Here is a 23,436-nt window from a genome sequence, read left to right as displayed (position 1 = left end):
TGCATAAGAGGCATTTTAGCTATTTTGGGCAGTGATTGGTGGAATGAGATGTAAGCAATCTCTGACAAGGTGAGAAGCTGGACAGGCCAAGGTTTAAAATCCCGTGTGTTTATGGAGCTTTGTCAGAGTCAGCCATTCTGGGGACAATACAGTGTATCACAGCTATATGATTAATCAAATCAGTTCTCTATTGTAAAAGGACAAAGAGATGATGCCTACCGGCATCTGATTTGGAATTGGATGCTTGTAGATTAATGAACTTGTGTAGACTGTGCCTTCCAATGTTTTGCCTGGAAGAGAAATAAATTCATTAGGAATTTAGACAAAAGCAACATTAGAAAACCATAACAGAGTTAGAGTAGCCTATATAGGGGAAAAGCTAACATTAAAAAGAATAAATTCATTGATCTTAATGAATTGTGATTGAAACTAACTATTGAGTGACAGGATTAGTCATTATCACTAAAAAATGTAAAACATGCTTTTAAACATTTATAAAAGTCACTGGCCAAAAAAAACCCACACTAATTTCAGCTAAATAGCAAACAATTTCATGGGAGAAATGGAAGATATTTGGGAATCTGTAAAGAGAAGATCGCAATATTCCCTTTGGCACTGTTATCTCTTTATTTCTAGTAACTTCGTTTGCAATGCTTTGAAAGTAGATTTCCAACACCAGATAATGACAATCAGCCAGCATTTACTTGAGTACTCACTGTGCTCCTGGCATTCTTCTCAGCCCTTTACATGTATTAACTTCTTAAATAGGAACAATAACATTGTGGGTCAGGTAGTATTGTTAACATCCCTCTTTTCCAGCTGAGGAGAAGTTAAACGATTTGCTTAAGGTCACAGTTCTTGTAAATGGAGAGTAGTCTAGGACTTGAACCCTAGCAGTTTTACACCAGAGGCTTTGCTTGTAGTTGCTAAGCAATACTGCCTCTATGATTGAACTTCTAGTTTAAAAAATAAAATTGTGGCACGTCACCAAGAGTCACTTCTGCCCCCAAATAAATTATTTGTATAAAGATAAAAAAGAAAAGCTGAAGTCTAATTTAACATTTCTGTTTTAAATTCCTTTAGGGTACAGATTTCGACACTAAGCATATGGCTTGATGATACAGTCATACCTGAGGCATGCGTGGTTCTTTCCAGTGTACAATGAACATTCATGGACATTACATAGTAAGAGTAGTAATAGCATTAGTGTGTTTTAGGCAGTAGCATCCTGGATACTTTTCACAAACAGTATATTTTGGCAGTGAATTTCAAACATTCTGCTAATTTCAAAATAGAAGAAGAATTTTGTGATTTTTTTTTTTTAACTACTCTTTATAAGGAGGCATCTAGAAGAGGGGGCGGTCAAGCAATAATGATGCTAAAAAGATCTCTCTTCTTCACTAGACTAGAATGATCCTTTCCTTTTTTTAAAAATTTTTTTATTCCATCCCCTGCTCTCCAGTAGAGCAGAAGCAACAACCACCCTCCATCCACATCTGCACAAACTTGTCCACTAAGGTCAGCATATGCCTTTTCCCAACCTATCCGTAATACACTAGGAGACATATCTTCATGTGTGTTTAGAAACGTGTATAATAAGCTTTTATTACTGTTTATAAAATTTTAGCCCTAAAATTTTTCCAGTTTTATCACCTACAACCACAAAAAGTATCCAGTAATTTCATACAGTTTTATAAATCTACCATATTTCATTACTGGCTTCTTAATGTGTCCTTGCCTAAAACTCTAACAAGAGATGGTGAACACTTGTCAACCACATGTTGGACTTTCAGGATCCCCCTTAAATCTAAGAACCTGAGAGAACCATTTCAGCTGTATAGTCAGATAAAATGTGTTTATCATGGATTATTATAATGGATGCATTTTGGTAAAACTCCTAAGTGAGAAAATTGCAGTTTTAATTTGAGGTGCATTTGAAGGTGAAAACGAAATAGCTGAGAGTTCTGGTTGCACAGCTTTCCCTATTCCATTTGGCAAAGGAAACTGATTCTTGGAACAACATGCTAACTTTTTGTCCACTGTGTGTAGTGCATGTGGATCATTGCATTACTCATGGATGCTATTCTTATTTAGAATATAAATTCTGCCACATTCCTAGAGAATAACAAGGATCTGCTCTTTCGAAAAATGTCTCTTGATAGGAGACAAACAGATTGACTTTAAATTCCAAAAGTCCATATTTTTGAAGCTCACATTGCTTACATTTTGATTGTGCTTACTTTATTTTGGGTCGGCAGCTTTTTCTTGATGACCCTTACTAATAAGCTTCAGTAGGCAGAAAAATTTCAATTATTCTAATTAAAGACCAGTATTGAACACGTTGACCAAATGTAGATTTTATGTTGTTAATTAGACAAGAATTTGGTAAGGTTTTAGATCAACCATTGATACAAGAAAGCTAAATTCACCTGTGAATTTGTCAATGAACTAGAGTGGCAGGATTTCCTTGGTTTAAATTATTAAGGTAAAAGATTGGAAAAGCATAATTCTTCAATATGAACTCAAAGACATACAGGCAAGTTTACTTTGAACTCAAAAACATATGCAAGGCTAGAAAGCAATAGAGATGACAGGTGTAATTTTTGTCTGTATATTTGTTTAAAGAGTCATTTATAGGAAGTAATTTTTTTAAATGACACTTTTTGATGGAACTCACATTTCATGAGACCAAACATAAAAGCAAAAATACTTGTAGTAATCACTTTTTTTATTAGATTCAGGTAGAAGAGTGCCAAACTGTTTTGATTTCACGATAGGCTATAGTCCTGTGATGGAGTTCCCAGCTGGGGTTTGGAAACTAAAACCCTGGCATGCAGAAGTTAGTGCCTAACATGATGTGTTGATTTAGCTTTCCAGATGACTTAAAAATAGCTGGAGTTCTCCTTTATCTAGGGACTAGAAACACAAGGCTTTGTGAGAAACTAGATTAATTTTGCATTGACGTTCTGGGTGTTGCTGATAATTTGTAGAGACATTATGCCTTTTGGTTATGACTGTGACAGGCAGACTCTATCCAAATGGACATTACAAGAGCCAAATTTAATAGTCTTAGCATTGGAAATTTCTGCCTTGAGTAGAGCAGAAGCTTTCCAGCATGTGCTTTGTTTTCTACTCCCACAATTATGAATTAATATACATCAATTCCAGACAGCTGAGGAATGACATAAGAGGATTAATTAGAACTAGACAACATTACACTAGTGGAGTGAAAATTCTGTAATGGTTTTTCTGCAGTGACGTGGTAGAAAAGGCAAATGGACACCAATTTCTAGCTTTTGCACATTCAGAATTTCAAGAAAGTGGATGAAAAGGGAAGTGGAGAATAATTATGTTACTCAAGCTGGTATAATTTTTCTCATCAAATACATAACTCATTTTTCACAAATGTCAAGAATTGATTCAACTGAGTGAGTGAGTCAGTATTGTATTCAGTGTATGATTTTGTCCATTTAATTACAACCACTTTTATCTCTTAAAAATAATCACAGAAAGGGTATATTTAGTCTGTGACCACAATAAGAAAATGAGATGCAATGAATACACGCAGGTCTCATATACCATTATATACATATTTCTGTATGAAATATCTCTGAAGTGAAAAGATATTTTCATACCTTACCTAAAGTTTTAATAAAAACATTTAACTATAAAATGTTGAAGTCTCCCCTACCTCCAGCTGTTGTTTTTTTCTTGCTATGAAGCTTATCTATCATAGCAGTAGATTTATGGCAATATTTTCTACTACTAAGACTGTATATTTATTGATTCAAGTTATTTGAGAACTTTGTAACTGTTGTTATTGCAAATTGACTTTTTCTGTAGTTGCACTTTAATAAAATTAGTTTTGGGACTTTAAATTGGCAAGCTCTTGAGTATACTTTTACATAGATTTCTGATGTGGGTACTAATTTTAGATTTTTGACAGTGTGATTTTTTAAGATGTCTCTTCAGTAAAAGAGGATTTCTTTTCCTTAATTGTGTGCATTCTATTGTTTTAATCACAAAATGTATTTGAATGCCACGCATGGATTGGCAAAAGTGAACTAGAGCAATACGGAAATGACTTACTCGGTATCACTTTTACACATTCACTTAGGCAATGGATTCTAGTAATTCACAGAACTTTTTAAAGCTTTTTAAAAAATTATTGTCTCTTAAAATAGTAATATTAAAACTAAAAGGATCAGGAATATGCTAAATTTAAGATGATCATTTGAAAAGGAAATCACAGACTTGTTCATCATACTGTATTTGAAGTGATTGTAGATGAGTTTTGATATACAGAATGGTAGTAAAATAGAATTATAAAGTCTATTAACTATAATGATGGAGTTCTAGATGTAGATAAAATGAGATGATTGTATTTAAGCTTTCAATAAATTTGTTACCCAGTTTAGGGATATTTGTAGTTTATGAAACCTTGTTTGTATTCACTTAACTTCAAAAAGTTAAGAAAGAATATTTGAAGCTCTATTATTTAGTATCTAAGATTCTGAGAGAGTGGTCAAGAGACCGGAGCTGTCTTCACTGAGTGTGAATGTCCACATACTTTATAGTTAAACAAATCATTCTTTGCTCCTGTCAAGGTTTTAAAGCACAGAGTGCTGAGAAGACATAGCAATTTGCTTAATTAACCCCTGTTCATTTTACAGGGCAAGAAATAAGATTACTCTTTGGCAATCACATGTTACTTGAGGTATATTTAATCTTTTACTACCCTGAAAACTTAACAACACACACACACCCTAATGCAAATATGGACAGAAGTAATACCCCTACTCATAAGTGAGCACATTTCTTCCTAACATAAATGCATTAATAGCTCTGAAGGCATTTCTCTCTGACAGAAAAATAAGGTGCCAAAGTTAGTAAGGCAAAGCTCATGCTTCACAGGTTTATGGCCTACACTAAAAGTAGATTAAGTCTGCATGTGTGTGTGTCCTCTATATCAACTGACTTCTGATAGAAAATGTCTATGCTTTTCATTCTGACCAATAAAAGGCAACTTGGTGAGTTATAGAGATTGACTGGGTGCTTGACATGTGGTGCTGCTCCATTAAAATGGTGGGCAATTGGTACTGGGGAGGTTTAGGAGAATTTAACTTGTCTTGCTTGCTTTTAGATATGCTTTTAGATATGTTGATCTCCTAATATTCTGAAAACATAAAAATGCAATATCAATTCACAGCCAACAGGTTTCTTTATGTTGCTTTTCTAGTCCAAATGTAAAAAGAAAGTGATAATGTGCTCCTAATCATTCTATGCTTGTGTTCTAATATTACCAGGAAGCTTTTGTAGACATACTCAAATAAGCACATTTTTCATTATTTAAATGCAAAATGCATTTTTTCAATTATTATTGTCCAAATAATTTTTAGAGAATGATCATTGCATGATCCCTCTCCCCACTTCACTACTCTAAGATAGGTGGATATGTTTAATTCCTTTTCTGTACTTTCCATTATTAAAAGAACCCTACAAAAAATAAAACATTTGTTTTCAATTGAACAACAACAACCCTGGTAATTTATATTCAGTTTTACTTCTGCAAAATAGACACATTTTTACATAATCCAAACAAATTGTCATGTTAACTGTATGCTAAATATGATGAAATGTGGCTTAAAATAATCTCTCTTATTGTGCTACAATGTATCAATAATTTTAAATGTAAACACTTGACATCACCTGTTTCTATAATACCATTATTCTGTAGGTAGTATTCACAGTACAGTATATTCTATTGCTACTTGGTGAAATGAACTCTTGAGATTCATAATAGGGCAGTACACAAGCGTTATTATTAAAGGATTATAGGGAAAATTTTCCCAATGGAAAACTGATAATTAACGGTATTATTTAAAATAAGTATAGTGAAGAGTAGTTAAGAAGTTCAATGTAGCAATATCTTTCTATTTTAATTTCAAATTAAAATTTTATATACACACAAAAAAATTTGGCTCAAGAATTAGCTGATATAGTTTAGATTTTAAATAGCCAAAATAATGTTGCAGTGTGTTATATTCATAATTTATCAATAAAATGATTACTGTTAATAACTGGTAGAATTCTTTCTTCCCTGTGCTAGTGATTTAAGTTGAATGGGAATTTAGTAACATGTGTAGGGATGCATCTTAATATCTATATTTGCTGAACAGTGTTAAAAACACAAAACTTGTCCTCATTAAAATGGACTTCTGTACACTATAATTTGAATTAAGTAATGCATATATAAAGTATTTAAAAAGTTGTATATCAAATGTATAACGTTCCATTTTTCACTATATTTTGTAAAACATTTTTGGTGTAATCAGTATGACTCACATATGTCAAACAAGTATTCTACTATTTATTTAAACAGATATATACCTAATGTATTTGGAAGCTTATTGCACTCATATAATTGTGTATATTGTGGCCTCAAAAGTCTGTACTTATCCTTGCTTTAAAAAAGTAGTATGTGCATTTCTTTCCCATTTATTTTAATTAATTATATTAAGGAAAACATCCTTTACTAAATGTACCTTAAAATTCACAATAAAGTTTCAGAAATTGTTTTCTACAACTTTGAGATTTTGTGTTGAATTTATTTGTGAACATTTTTTGAAATTGTTCTCTGATTTTCTAATAAGGAGTCCCTGAATTTAATCTTATTGATAAAATGATGAGTTAAAACATACAGTGTGGTGAAGAGCTAGCCCTTGTTTAATCGTGAGGCTGCTCTCCTAAGTGATGAATGGCTCACACCTGTGCAACCTGGCTAAATGACACAAAATGGGCTTCCCCCTCAAAGCCCTAGTTACTCATTATGTCCACTTTCCAAACTGGAATGTCAAGCAATTTGCACTTTAACTGAGTGTTCTAGACTGCAGAGAAGAAGTTACATGGAGGTAACGTGGAGAAAATATATGTAGGTCTGTTAATCAAACTTTTTTATGCTCTGTTTACTGAAGTTACAAAGATATTTAAGAAAAAAGTTTGGCATACGTTACTTTTGACATCCCATTAAAATGTAAGGCTAGACTCTCAAATATAGTAAATATAAATATCCACATTTGGTTCAGGTTAGTCCACTGAGGGATAGACTCCCTTATTTTGCTAAGAAATATCAGATTCTGGGGCAATCCCTGTATCATCACAGTTTTTAATGTCACTCTTGAAGCCTGTTGGAATGCAACCACTTGGCTATTTGCACAGAGTAACACATGTACTCAGCATTGCTGGGGGAGGGATAGATATGCATTTGCTGTGTTTTATGTTTAGATTTACAACTATAAAAAGTGGGGAGTTGAACTAAATTTTATCACACATAATCTTCTCAGTTGCAGATTGATTATTTTATTTATGTATTTATTAAAAACAAGCAAAAAATTGTTGTCATTAAAAGGTCTAAATAGTTTTCATATGAAAACCATTTTGTAATGATATTCATTTGAATTAACCAAGATGAAAACTTACTATTCATAAATGTGGAAGGCATGTTACAAAATTGCTGTTGGTCTTAAAGTTATCTTGAGTTTAACCCAGAGAGATTTAGCCCATTCTGCCCTTTTTGCCAGATTTTGTTTTGTTTTGTTTTTGCAGATGTTTTTCCCTTAAAAACGTAAGTTCACTCAGGTCCATTCAGCAAATGTAATTAAATGAAAATATTTTTAGCTTGCATTGACATTTTCATGCTATACACAAAACAGAACACTTTTAAAATTTACTTTCCATCCATGTAATGAAAAGTATTTTGAATACTGAAGTAATCAAATCTTAGTATCATCAAAAGCTGGGCAAGTGGCTTGTTGGTATCTTAGTTAAATAGTAAACAGCCAGGGATAACAAGGTTCTTTTCCTGTAAGAGAAGAAAAATGTGATTCCAAATATGTATTTTCCCCTTTGATTAGTTCTTTGAAATTGTTTACTGTTTTAATGCTATCCAGCATTTCTATCCATTCCTTTCCTCTTTCATATTTTTTTTTAAATTTTTATTTATTTATTTATTTATTTATGGCTGTGTTGGGTCTTCGTTTCTGTGCGAGGGCTTTCTCTAGTTGTGGCAAGCGGGGGCCACTCTTCATCGCGGTGCGCGGGCCTCTCACTGTCGCGGCCTCTCTTGTTGCGGAGCACAGGCTCCAGACGCGCAGGCTCAGTGATTGTGGCTCACGGGCCCAGCTGCTCCGTGGCATGTGGGATCTTCCCAGACCAGGGCTCGAACCTGTGTCCCCTGAATTGGCAGGCAGATTCTCAACCACTGCGCCATCAAGGAAGCCCCCTCTTTTGTATTTTTTTCATGAGCTTTAATTCCCTACAAGGATTTTGCCCATATTTTTATTCATAAATAATGCATATTTTGTTAAAACATTAAAACACATTAACACAATAAATCCAAATAATTTTCACCACTTACTTTCACTTCAAAAATGCATTCTGACATAAGCGGAATTGTATTCTGGACTACTTTGAGCATCATTTAAAAGGTATAGGTGCACTCTCCAGAAAAATTCATATACCCACATATATTTTTTAAATATATGTGGGAGGATTAAATAAGTATTATTAGTCACATTTTAGAAGAAGCAAGTGATTTTTAACTGAGAAGAACTGGGAGGAGAAAAGGAATGAATATTATGCCTAACAAGATATTCTGATAGTCAACACCAGCTAATTTAGTGTATACTTTTAATTTTATTTTTGGTGACTAGAAATAAACTGCCTAATCTCAGAGATGTATCTGTATATTGGTATATGTTCATATATTTACATGTACAGATATAAATATCTTATAATCTGTATGCATGTGTATATAGAAGAATATATTTATATACATATATTTATATAAAGAATTATTGAAACATTAATTCTTCTGCACTCTAAAAATTTAATTTTTGTTATTTACTAAATATAATCAGTTATCTATTATACAATCAGAATTTAATATATATTCTAATACCAAAAGTTTACTTTTGATATTATTTGAATAATGTATCAATTTTCTGTTTTAAAATTTTGAATAGGTGGAATCTTTGGAATTATTATCATTAATTAATATTTTCATCAACCTAAGTATCATAGACTGTCATTATTTTTACTATAGCTGCTTTTGATATTTAAATATATTTCCTTTAGCAGAGCACAACACTTAGTTTTTGAAAATGTACAAGTAACCATTTACTTATGAATACATAAAAAATTCAGAATTTTCCAGTTAGTGTAAATGAATCATTATTTTAACTTTTGACTACTTTAAAAAAACTACATCAGGGAAAAAAACAATTCCACACATCATTTATTTAATAAATATTTATCGCTCACCTATGTTATGGTGCTTGTTTTTGCCAAGTGGTAACTTTACACATAATTTGATGTGTTTCTAATGCTGCACTTACAACCTTTTGCATAGATGATCTGTAAGGTGACTGGGTTTCTTTGGAATGGAGGGAGTAAAATTGAGAGTTTTGTATACCAAATGAGATTTAATAACATACTGAAAATTCAAAAGAAATCTGGCAGAATTCCTGTTCATAGTAGGTGCCTAATATGGACAAATGAATGACCAAAGACTCTGATGATGGAGTTGTTCTTTTAATGTATATAAGTAATTATAATTTATACTTTCTCAAATAAAATTTCACTTAATCTTGTTATATGGTAAGATGCATGTTACAGTTAATTTAATTATTTTATTTTGTTTATTTTTCTCCTTAACATACATACTTGCAAAATAGAACAAAGTGTGTTCCCTATACAATAGGGAAAATAACAACTAACTTTTTTGTTGCTTTGTTATACAAAATAATACTTGATATATAATGTAATGTCCTTATAGCCCAGAAAAGTCATTATCTATTTGCCACTTTAAGTATAAATATATATTTAATAATAAATTAAATATTTAAAATAATATTTTTAAAATATTGAAAACAATAAATGCTGGCAAAATTTTGTTTTGATAATCATTTGTGACTTTCTTTACATAATTACCTCTTGTCTTATATAGAAAATTAACAGTGTTAGAATTAATCCATTTATAAATCATAACTATTAATTGCTACATTTAAGAAGCTATTCTTAAATATATGTATTAAATGCATGCATGTAATTTTGTGCCTTTTGGCAATTACTTATTTTAATCATTTTGGAAATGTGCGATAGCCTTAAGCATATAAATGGTTATTAATATAACAGAAATATATTTGTTACTTTAAATATTTCACTTCAAAACCAACAGTGCTTAAACATTTGTATTCTGGACTACTTTGAGCATCATTTAAAAGGTATAGGTGCACTCTCCAGAAAAATTCATATACCCACATATATTTTTTAAGAATTGCAAATTGTTCAAGGTTTCCATAGACTCTGTGAGCCCATCTATGAAATCTTCCAGGGGCCTGTGGCCCTGGGTAATAACCAAATTTATATAAATTATTTGACTCTTTATGCAACTCCTACAAAATATTCTTTGAAAAAAGTTTGAAGTATTTCAAGTGAAAGGAATTTAATATTCTTTTCTCAGCACTAGCTATTGTTTTAGAAAATGAACTCTCTTTGGAACCACTTCCTCTTATGATAATGGTTAAAATCCAGAAATATTTCTGCTTCCTCATCTTGTACAGTAGAAAAATAACACATTAAAACACACGTTTTGCCATAGGAATGAAAACATTGATCACTTTAATGAAATGCTCTCTGCAGAATATATATAATTGATGCTGTTAGCAGGCATGAACATAAGCACTCAGAGCCAGCCAAGTGAAATAGGACAGCTTTAAATTTAAACTTGATGTATGCAGTTCTCACTATTTGTTAAGTTTGATTTATTTTTTATAGTTTGTCTACTGTCCTTTTGTTGCTGTCAGGTGCACAGATAATCCCTGTGGAGTGACATAATACAGGTGTAATTTCCTGTTCACCCTCATGTTTCCAACCTAGACTTTGCCTGACGTCTCCTTTCTCCTTACAAAGAGAATAATAGAAACATGATTTTTTTTTTGTCAATAGCCATATAAATTGATAAATTAATTTCACATAAGATTGTGTGTTTGAGTGCCACAAAAAAGTTTAAATTTGATTTCTATCCCCATTTCTAAGAAAATTAAAGCTCAGTGTTTCAACGTTTTTCAAGGTCACACAGCTCCTACATGGCTCAGCTAGAATTTTTTTTAATCTTCTACCACTCGTCCCAAGAATCAAGATTGATTTGAAGAAGAGACAAAAGTATTTTAAAGACAATGAAATGAAACCTTACATAAGCATACATCAAAATGTACTTGCCCAGAATTCTTTGAAAATATGCACAAAACTTTAAATGTTGTTTATTTATAATATTTTAATAGTATTCGTCATATATGCAGAGATACTTTGCACACTACATTTTCATTATTTGTATTTTTCTCTAACTCAAGATCAAAGACATTTCAAACTTGGTGAATTAGTAAGGCTTCCTTCCTCCCTCCCTCCGTTCCTTCCTCCTTCACTCCCTCCTTCCTTTCCTTCTTTCTTGTGAATCTTTTGCCAGAATTTGAGATGAGAGTAGTTACCACTGAGTGGTAAGGTGCCCTGGATGAGAATTCTAATTAAGACAAACCGTTTCACTTTCTGACTACCATTCTCTACCAGTCTATTAAGGACAGGTTTTTTGTTTTCCTCCGGTTAAGATACCCCTTTGTTTTTGGTGAATCCATATCAGTACCCAGAGCTACTATACCTAGTAATTATTATGCATTAAATACTTCACACATGCCTTTATTCATGGATTTTTTTTTAACCCTCAAAATCACCCTATGAAGTAAAGTTAAGTTGTTCTTATCCTCATTTCATTGATGAGGAAACTGTTTCATAGACAATAAGTAACGTATCCAAAACATTTGTTTCAACTTCACAGCAAACCACTAGTTTAAGTTGTAAACTTAAACTTCACCTTTAAAGGTTAGTGACTATTTTTTTACAACTTTGTTGAGGCATATTTTAGATATCATTTAACTAATTCATTTTAAGTGTGCAATTCCACAATTTTTAGTAAATTTAGCAAGTTGTTCAACTATCACTGTAGTTTGGGAACATTTGCATCACCTCAGTGAAGATCCCTTGTGCCTATTTACTGTTGACCTCTATCTCCCCAAATTTGCCCCCAGGCAACCACTAAATTTACTTTTTTCTCTGGACATTTTATATGTATGGAATTATACCATATGAAATCTCTTGTATTTTGCTTTTTAGTGATCATGTTTTATACTGCTTAAAAATGAATACATCGTTCAATATCATTACAAATATTAATACTGTGAAAATGTACTAACATCTACCTTTATCCCCATGAACATGAATCATTTCCCCAAAAGCTTTCCTAATTGGCATTGATTCTTATTTTTCTCAAAAATATTTGATAAAATCCAGTGACTTTTCATGAGAGTGACAAATGATTATTGCACCGAAAACTGGTGTTTGCAACCTTCATTACCTATTAAATAATAGATTGCCTACTAAATAGTAGGTGAATTAATTACTTTTAAAACTCTTGAAATGTGTTTAAACTAACAATATTAATTTTCCCAGTGAAACTGTATTTACTGCATTTTCATTTTTGTCAGTGGTTTGGGCTCAGCTCTGATGACCTCCTGTTATGGATATTTCTCAGTTGACACAAATGATCCCGGTGTCCACTCTCAATTAAACTGGCAATTTAATTGAGGCATATATCACACCCATTGTTGTAATTACAACTGGCTCTCTTGGTAGACATTTCCTTCTTTATATTAATGGTGTTTCTTCATTATGCTTTTGAAACATTTTGTTTTTTCTACATTTCAGCATACACTTTAATTGCTGAGTGTTTTCAACTGTGTCGCTCTTGTCAGAAAGTTTCAGAACCAGAAAACTTACCAATTTTCCCACAGTAAATCAAATGAATGGAAACAAAATACTTACTATTTCCTTGAAATTATTTATAGAGATCACTAGAAAATAAAAACTTCAAGTTTTAAAGGGTAATAATCTAATAAAATGATAAATATTAATACTATTTTATTTGAGAAGTGTAATAATATATATTGCAAAACAGCAAATGGTCCAAATTTTATGTTTTTTTCTTAAGATACCATTCCTGCATTCTTGGTAGCAAGTTTAGTTCCTCAGTTGTAATTTTTGAGCAAATATTTAAATGATTTTATCATTGAATGATTATTAAACAGGTAATATGAAGAGAAGAGCAGACATGGTTAATAACAGAGGAATAGTTCATTGAAGAGTCATCATACCTATGAAGGGTGGAGTTCGTAAAGATAATGGAGATGAAGGTGGAATTACAAAGCTTATTTTAGTCTTCAGTGGTCACTATTGAATTTTTGTCTTTGTCCCCTATGTTTTAATTTGAAGCCAGTGATTTTGTGAGTGTCTCAACATTTGTGAAACAAAGAAATAGTAAATGTGTTAACGTCTCTATAGTGCTTATATGAGTGCAATAATCAAAGAATTAATATTTGAAAGAGTTTAGAATATTGCCTGGAAAGTATGATAAAGTGTTTGATAAATAGTATTGCTAAAACTTCCAAAACAAAGCTTTCCTTTCAACTTAACTTTAACAACTATTTTTGCTTAAAAGTATTCTGTCATGCAGGATCTTTAGTTGCGGCATGCAGAATCTTTACTTGTGGCATGTGGACTCTTAGTTGCAACATGCAGGTTCCCTGACCAGGGATCAAACCTGGGCTTGCATGCCGCAAGGAAGGTACCATGTGCTGCAACTAAGACCCGGCACAGCCAAATAAATAAATAAATATTAATTTTAAAAAAGTATTCTGTCAAATCAGCTTTAAAAAAAATTCATCCTGTGTTATATGGCAGAAAATAACTGAAATAATCTAAATGTACAAAATTGGGAAGTTACATTGTTTCTTGTTCCTATGTGTGCATGTCTAACTTACTAGTGATACTAAAATTAAATGTTTGTACAATAAAATCTGATTTAGCAGAAATATTTAAAACTGGTGTCACTTCCATAGAAATATGGACATAGTAAAGGGTTATTGCCATGGGGATTAAAAGAGACTATGAAACTGAAAAATCACAACAACCTTTCTTTGAAACTTCCATAAACCCATAACTGTAGGCTTTCTCTTTAATCATTACTTGTAATTAAAGTATTTTTCCCACTTATAAGGAAGTGAACTGAGAATATATATTCAAGGTAATATATAGTAATATAGTCTTTGCATGAAAGGTTATTTATTTTTATGATTTATATCTTTTGGAAAAGCTCATATTTCAGAGTTTAACAGATAGGTAATATACAGGGATTCATATTCATTTCTTAACTCTATTCAACATCAAACCAGATCTGAGATACCCTGCTTACTTTTCTGCATTGATTTTTCTCATATTAAATATAGTGAAAACTGTATAGAGGAAAAATAGCTGAATTACTACACACACACACAAAATGTGTGAATGGAAACGACAAATTTATAAGGGAAGTGTGCCAGAGGCTTTCATTTATTTTCTGTTTCTTTTGTGTTGGGTGTGTTTTTAATCTCCTATAGCAGATAGCGTGATTCCTTATATATAGTTGACCAAGAACTAAAGCCTCAAGGAGAGGGAAGTTCTTATGATAACAACCACTTCGGTGGGGGCTTACCTTATCAGACTTCTTTATTTCACTAGGCTGAAGGAATTTATCCTAGATATAGTCTGAATCTGGCATGTCACTGGATGTATGTTTGATTACAAACAAATGTGACTTTAGTCAGACATATATGGGCTCAGTAATTACGCTGTAATTGGGTTTTCATGTACATATTTTCAGTATATCTCTTTACTTTTTACAAAAGCAACATGGCTGTTGATAAATTGGGAAAGGAGCAGCTTGAGGAAGGAACTCTCCACAGAATTGGGCAGTGAGGATGGTTCCTGTTAAGAAATCTTCCCTTCCAGCTACCTGATGAAAGATGTTAGAATCTTACATAAACATTCTTTACAAAACACATGGAAGTTATGTATGCTTCTGGCAATAACTCAATGAACAGGGAATTTAAATTGAGTGATTTTAAAAGTTGCAGCTTTGTACACAAAAATAAAGGACTATCCATCTTATAGTTTATCTATATTATTGTAAATGACATCTCCTGAGCAATCTGCTTCACTCTGATGAATTCTACTTTTCTGAGTTTAGCCACCAATGCCTAATCAGCTTTCCTTCCATTTCATGAGCTAGCCCAGGACCTTTCTGGTACATTTCTAACACTTCCCCTCTAGTTTTGAATTCATTTTTACTAAGTCAGACTGAGTATGTTGTTGTCATTTGGAATCCAGGATCCTAAAGATATATTATAAAAACACATGTAAATCCATGGATTCATATTTATAATATTAGGAAATATACATGTAGCCAACATATACTATAGGTAAGTAAACTTTTATTTATGACTGGGATGGTCAGGAAACCTTCACAAAAGAGACTGAAGCTCACCAAAAGTGTCCCAAAGTTTAAATCAATAGTAACTTTTCATATCACTTTAAATATTTTTTCTCTCAATTGTTCACAAAAACATTATGGGTTTGAATGGTCAGATATTTTTTCCACATCTTTTCATTGACAAAAACAAGGTTGAATGATGGAATTCTTGGTAGAAGAAGAATATATATTCTTAATATGTACTAAGACCTGCATGAACCCCTTTTGAGTCTTTCAGCAATCCTTTTAATTATAGACTGAGTTACCCCAATTTTTACCAGTAAGAAATCAAAGTAGTAAAGTGACTTGCTAGGGTCACATGGAGAGCAGGTGGTTTAATTCCAGTAAGACCCCTTGTTTCTGATTCAATTCAGATTTCTTTCTTTCGTATAGTTTCTTGAAGGAGAATTAGCAGAGAAGGAAAAAGAGGGAGAAGGCCTGAGGCAGGGCTGGTAGAGGAGAGGTAATAGCATTCAGAAGAATATAAGGCAGGTCCTGGTAAGAGTGCAGCTAGTTTGATCAGGCAGAGATTTGTGCAGAAAAGTGGTTAGAGATATGCCAAAGTGTCAGACTGACATTAGATTATAGTGAGCCTGCAAGAACTTTCTAGGTGTTGCCATTGTTCCAGCGTTTTCAAACTAAAGTGTGGGGATATGTCCCTAACATTATGTAAGATGATGTATTGTTTTCTTTCAAAATACTGGAAATAGTTTTGGCCAGTGGAAGCAATTCAAGAGTTCAAGATTGTGAGCAGAAGAGGACAAGAACAAAGTAGTAGATTGCATTGAGAAATTCTTCAGATTCATTCAAATACTTATTAAGTATTTATTGAAAGCTTGTTATATACTAGAATCTGGAACAATAAAATGAGCAAGACTTCCTCCCTGTTTTCAAGGAATTTATATTTTTCAAGGAATGTACGTTTTCTAAGGAGTTTACATTCTAGACAGAGAAATAAAGTAGTTATATAATGTGTTAAGTATATATTTGTTTTACTTATGGAATTGAGATTTAGCTCATAGTAAAGATTACAAGCTCAAAGAATGAATTATTTTCCTAAAAGAGAGTATTTTTAGAGTATTCACCAAAGTATTAGTGGATATTAAAGCATCAAAAACATATTTCATTGCTTTGGGAGATTCAGGCTTAAGAAATCACATATGAGTAACATGGGGACAAAGCCTTGAGAACTTGTTGTGCAACCATTCCTTAGTATTCTTCAATAGGAGAGAAAGTAGAAATTACCAATTTGACTTTTTTCCCCATCTTCTACTTATCTACAAGAAGGTTAAATGAAAAATTAGCCTTCATTTGACATTTTAAAATATTACTACTGGGAAGGATCAAGAATTTAAGGGACATAGAACACTGAAAAAGCAATGTTTATTCTAACTAGAAGGTAGAAAAAAAGTGTTTTGCTATGGTATAAAATATATCATTTAAAATTGCAGAAAAGTTTGAGTTATAAATAGAAAAACTATTCATATTAAGGAAACTGTTTTTGATGAATCTATATTATTTAATGCATTTGAGCACTTATCTATAATTGAATTACTAATTTTACATTAACAGCTTTTTACTGGATTCTGACCACTCAGTATGTTGGATTCAGTGTTCTCAAAATAGAAATCCAAAGTTCTTTCTTGGAAACTGCATTATTTGATTTGCTAGTGCATCTTTCTCAAAAGGATCCATTAATTGCTCAGATCTCCCTTGATATTGAATTCACTACAGACACAACAAAATAAAACATTTCTTCCAAATTTAAAGTATCAATAACTAGGTGAACTTGCCATAAAGAAATCTGGTAGTTTTAAATTTGAGGAAAGTAAAAATTAGCCCTACTACCATTCATCCATTAACTCACTAACTTAATAAACATTGCTATTGTGTTCACAAGTAGTGTCTTTGCCTGTCTTATTTTCTGCCTATCTAACATTTGATGTATTAGAGATACCAGGCATAGCACCATCACGCAGGAAGCAACAGGGCTGGATGTCAAAGGGCCTAGTGATGAGAATCAGGTAATACCTTGATGTCTCAGGCTCTTTATCTGTACAATCAGGAATTTTGAGTAGAATTTCCAAGATACTTTGCATATTAATTTCAAGAGGACTTCCACAAAACTTTATTGATATTTTAAGCCTTACAAAATTAGATCTGCAAATAAGCTTTTAATTGATAAATGTTAATGTCAAGGGTGTCATAAATGTTTGATGTGCCTTTGTGACAGTATCTAAAGTTGTATTACTTTTAATCATTTTTTATTAAGAGTATTTGTTTAGTGGATTAGTTTACACTCACTAATTCTATTTATGTAGATAAATTAAAACATCACCCGTAAAAAAAAAAAAAAAAAAAAAATCACCCGTGTCTCTTGAACCTTACTTTTTCCTCAAAGTATTAGTTTAGTAACCCCTTTTGCTCTTGCTAAATTCCTTAAATGTACCTGGAACATTCTTTATCCCATTGTCATATGGCGTTTTCCTTCATTTCATTCACATCTCTGTTCAGTACTCCTCCTCCAGTGCTCTCTATACTTTCATTTATTATTTTTTGGCAACACTTAATATTACTTATATTGTACATTTATTTATTTTTAACTGTATTCATATTTATAACTAATGAGAAATAAGCTTTATGAGGCTAGTTTCTTTGTTTACAGCAAGGCTGTATCTCTATTGCCCTGATTTGCTATGCTGTCCAATAAAGTAGATCCTAGCCATATGTGACAATTTAGTTTAAATTAATTAAAAGTAAATAAGATAAGAAAAATATTTCCTCAGTCACATGCCACATTTCAGCTACTCAATAGTCACATGTGGCTAGTGGCTACTGTTGCCGACAGTGTAGACGTAGAACGTTCCCATCATCCCAGGAGGTTTCATGGTCAGCACTGCAATGATTGATACATAAAGGATGCACAAATAACAATGAACGATCAAATCCAAAACCTTACATATAAGTGAATGTTTTCAATTAAGATCTATCATTTTTTCTTTTATTTTAGATGGAATTATTCCCATACAGTGAAAGATACTGTAAAAGTGAAAAGGTGAAGACAATTTCCCAGACACTTGTTCACTGGTAAAGTCAAAGATTTCCAGGACAACTCACTGCTTTTTCCCTCTTTTCAAACGTTATTGAAATTATTTCATTAAAAGAAGAATTTCTTTATAGATAAATACCTTACTGAAATTAACAGGGAATTATTTTATGTTAGGAAAATAGAATTAACATTACCATACATGATCACGTGAGGAATTATACCTCCCTTGCCAACTGAAAAATACTTTTACTAAAATTGTTTATGATTTCTTAAGTAACAGCATTGTCAAAAAAATGTCCCCAAAACTTTATTTTAAAAAAACCTACATTTGCTTCCCATTTTTAGGTTCAATAAAGATTTAGAAAAATGTTTAGAAGATAGGAATAAGAAGGCTGAGTATTTATGACAGAAAATATTGTCTTTTATATTAATACTAGTATAGCTTTGCTGACACAAAAAAGTGACTAAAGTCAGAAAATTACTATCAGTAAAATCAGAAATCTCACAAAGTTGCATATAAATTGGTATGATAAATATAAGGTGCAGGTTTTTTCCACTGCTGCTTAAAATTAAACTTCATTAGTAAATCATAAGATATAAACTGCCTTGTTAGTTTTAATACCAAAATTTCTTATAAATTTTTACAATTAGATTTTACTCTTGAAATTGACCTGCTCAACTGAAGAACATGGGCTTTGAGATCACTGTCTTATGGATATAGTTGCATTTTCCCTTAGCTTATACCAATAAAATGAAAATAGATGTGATTTATGAATTTTATTACAATGTGCATATACATGTGATAACATTTATGATTATATGTATTCATAGATAAAGTTGTACAAAAACTATGATGCAATTCAGTAAGAGCATTTTTTGGTCAGTTATCCTTTAGGGAAACAGAATTTTATAGAGACACCATTTAAAGAAGTTAGAAGGCCTTCTGCTGGAAACATAAACTATAACTAAGAAAACCCATTATCTAATCTACAGGTTGTAGCAGACCATACTGTGTAAATCAAACCCATCTGTGCACACTTTTGGTGCACGTTTCTATATTCTATCTTTCCTCTATCCCCAGAGGTTCAACAAGACTTGAGGAAAGACAGTTATGATTGTTTTCACTGACTGAAGAAAGCAGCTTTTATATTTACTGGGAGGATCAGAGAGGCATTTGGAAACCTGGAGAGCTTCTTTGGCTCCAGGGTTTAAGTCACCGGGGTGTGTTTGTTCTTTTGTTTGTCTTTCAGGGCTGCATGGAACAGCATGACCATCATGTTCAGCTTTGATGCCTGTGGGGATAGGTTAGATTTGAAACATAGTTCAGAGAAAGACAGATGCTTGCTGCATTTGTACTGAAAGGTTTAGAGGAAAAATGGTAAAAGCATTTGGGCCCACCTAAATTGAAGCAAACAAACAAAACAACAAACAAAAATTCTTATAAATTGCTGGTCAAATTATCAGTGGTTCCTTCTCTTTTAATTATAACATATATGATAGAAAATGGCCTTAATATTTCATTTATTGCTTTACAGTACTATTTTATTGTTTGTTTTGTTGTTGTTTTTGTTTGTTTGTTTGTGCAGGCTTCAGCAGTTGGGACTTACGAAGCCCAAGAATTTTCCTGTCTGAAGCTTACTAGGGATCTAACGTGTACATTCATTTTGGAGTTGTAGCAAAACCCATATGGTAAAAAATAAGCATTAGTATACTAACTATTATTACACATTAGAGTTATTATCTAGTTGATCTTTTACCAACAGAAAATAACTTTCCTTTTTCTCTCCCCTTCATTCATTCTAATCTTTTCCTCTTGAGATAGATCATTAAAACCTAATTCTATTTAAGGTTTTGCTACTAAAAATGCAGTCCGCCCATGAACCAGAAGCATCTATATTACCTGAGAACTTGTTAGAAATGCAGAATCCCCATACCTACTGAGCCAGAATCTGTATTTCAGCAAAATTTCCAGGTGATTTGAATGCATATTAAAGTTTGAGAGACAATACTTTAATGTATGCATTATATTGCAGTAGACATTTCTTAATCCTATATAAATTCTGAGTCCTGAAATGAAATTATGCTTTTCTATTGTATAAAACCATCAAGTAATGGATTTTTAACTTCAGTGTCACTCGTCATACTCAGAGGTGAGTAAACATAAATTATTTTAACATTATACTTATCCGTCAGGATCCATATCGTTAATTTAAGTATATGCTCTTAAGATCCAACAGAGTGGAAAGTATAAGTCCCTCCAACAGCAGATTGTTTCATATTTATTGGTACATTAATTATGTTTTTGTACTCCAGAAGAAGTTTTAGCTTTTGAAAAATTGTAAATGCTTATTAAAAATATTTCCAACTAGTTGAAAATTATCAATGGTAGAGTGTCCGCATGGCTAAGAGAATTTTTTTTGTAGAAGATTTGACATCTACTGTCTCAATGGTCACATCTTTGAAAACTCTTAAAAATAAGAGATTAGATACTTGAGCAAATAAGATATTTCAAATGGTTGATTTTGGTTTATTAACTTCAGGTTATGTTAGTTTCATGTGTAAAAATTTCTTGGCCTATGATGAAGTACATTGTTTTAATGTATACTTACTTTAGATTGTAATCACTTATATATTACACATTTATATGCTAATATATTTTTACATAACTCTAATCCTGATTCATGGCATCGTATCTGTCTCCTCACACCCAAGATATTGTCTTTTAACCTGTGTTCTTCCTCTTCACCTAGTTTGTACTTTAGCCACCTCATATAATTTAACTGAGAAATTCTTTCTTCTGTCATTTTTAGGTAATTTTTAACATTTGAAATCATCTATCCATTCAATTATTTTTAATCTCAGAAAATAATTTGGAAAGTAATACCATTTCTACCTGTGTTATCAAAGACCTCATCATTAATTATGAGGCTTAATATATTTAATAAACATTTCTTTTTCAGTTAAACAATTTGCTTCTTTCTGGGCCACACATCTTCAGCTATATATCAGAGATGCGTTGGATTCTTAGAATACAATACAATATTGCATAGGAATTTTCAGAATGTCACAAAACTCTTCTTAGAAATCTATTATATATATATATTACACAAAGTAATACATAGTGTTATATTTTAAGAAGCTCAATCATGTTAGTTACTAATTATAACACTAGCTCAATATTAATGTATTTTATTTAATTCTGTGCAAAAAATAGAGATTTAATTTTAATGTTTTACTTTATATTGTTCATCATTGGTGATGGGTTTTCACTATTCCCCACTAAACAAGTGAAATAAAGGAGCACCCCAAATTATTCAATGAGAGTAGAAATCTATAGTACAGAAATACTGTTAAAGAAAATATCATATAATTTATCCTCGGTACTGGTGGTGGTATTTTTTTTCTTTCTCTGTGTGTGTGTGTGTGTGTGTGTTCTGTAAGAACACTTAACATGACAGTTATTTTCTTATTGTACATTTTTAAGTGCCCAATACCTTGTGTTGTGTTCTTTTAACTTTTCAATGAACTGTAAACATTTATTTTAATCGCCAGTCTCTCTAATGGATCAAGAAATTAGTGTAACAAACATGCACTCTCTGCCCTCAAGAACATTGCTAGGTATAAGAGATAGAGGAGCTGAGTAGACAAGTAATTATATAAGGTATATAGTGTACAACAGTGCCCTAAGGAAAGTCTTGACTCTGTAGTACGCACATTCTGTGGAAGGAGTTATTGCAGTCAGTTGAGAAGTCCAAAAAGACATGCATTAGGATGAGGTTTAAAGGATGAACCACCTTTCAGCATGTCAGGAAAGGTCACTCTAGCTGAATGGAAAATAGTGAAAAAACTATACTATTTCTAGAATTCATGGTTTTATTTGCCAAGATAATAAAATTACTTTCCCCAGTAACATGAGACATGAATTTTTCAGGGTAGAGTGGTCACTTACAATTTATCAACATCCCTCACCCTGCCCATGCCTTAGTTTTAAAATCCTGTAACTCCACAAATTCACAGAAATCTAAATGGGTATGAAATAAGATTATCACGTGGACAAAAAGAGTGATTTGTTCAGAATTAGCACAGAATCCGGGGCATGAATGGGACCTTGACCCCTTTGTTCATTATAACCTTCATCTTCACAATTTTTGCTTTTAAAGAAGCTGGGTGACTCTCATTGCCAGTGTTGTCCCCTGTGTCATTTGATGGGATGTTCAGATACCAGCCGCCTGGAAGAAGCTTTATCATACATTTCCACTAATCAGGTGACTGTGAAATAGCAACTAAGGAAAGAGACACTGTTCTCTTTCTTCCTCTGGCATGAAACAGAAAATTTAGCTACATACACTGATTACTAGATGTTTTAGAAAGAGGCAAATGTGGTATTAGAACACAAATTTTCTCATTAACACCATGCATTTCAGTAAGAAGAGAATTATCAACGCATCATAGAATGATTTGCAAATATACATGGAAAGAAACTGCAATTCTACATCTTAAATTGTAATTTTTAGCCACTTAATGTTATTTTTGTATATTTACTTATATTATTTTAATATGTAACAATGATCTTTCATTATAAAATTTAAAAATTAGTCAAACTGCTAAAACCATTTCTTTTATCTCAAACTTCAGTCATAATATCGTATTTTTTTTTTTTTTCTGCTTTTGAAAAATATAAAGTATGGGAGGTTTTGTAATTAAAAGTGACTGCCTTTATCCTCTGAGGCACTCCTCTTTAGCAACATCCCAAAGACCTAAGAGAGATGTAATAAAACATCCCAAAGACCTAAGAGAGATGTAATAAAAATAGCAACTGAGATATCTGGGGTGATGTTTGGACTCAGAAGAAAAAGAAGCCACGTTGTGGATGCAGGAACTTGTAAAGGATCTAGTTCATAACAAGCTTTTTCAAAAATATATTTACCTACAT

At 32.1% G+C, this 23,436-nt stretch overlaps 1 protein-coding gene across 9 annotated transcripts in view; it reads left to right on the top strand.

Moving 5' to 3' along the window:
• PCDH9 (protocadherin 9) overlaps positions 1-23,436 on the top strand; it is a 989,134-nt gene that overhangs the window by 22,868 nt on the left and 942,830 nt on the right. Inside the window, exon 3 of one of the 9 annotated variants that reach the window (XM_082365925.1) lies at positions 18,465-18,509. The exons of 7 other annotated variants lie outside the window; for them this stretch is intronic. In XM_082365925.1, the coding sequence (XP_082222051.1) occupies positions 18,465-18,509 (45 nt within the window). Of the gene's footprint in view, positions 1-1,083; positions 8,434-18,464; positions 18,510-23,436 lie in introns of those variants that run through there. One more of the 9 variants, XM_082365927.1, reaches the window with a different exon arrangement.

This window comes from Balaenoptera borealis (assembly GCF_965194805.1).
Source record: "Balaenoptera borealis genome assembly, chromosome: 18".
NCBI lineage: Eukaryota > Metazoa > Chordata > Mammalia > Artiodactyla > Balaenopteridae > Balaenoptera > Balaenoptera borealis.
Note: the sequence above shows the minus strand (reverse complement) of the source record. Positions and strands in the feature narration are given on the sequence as shown.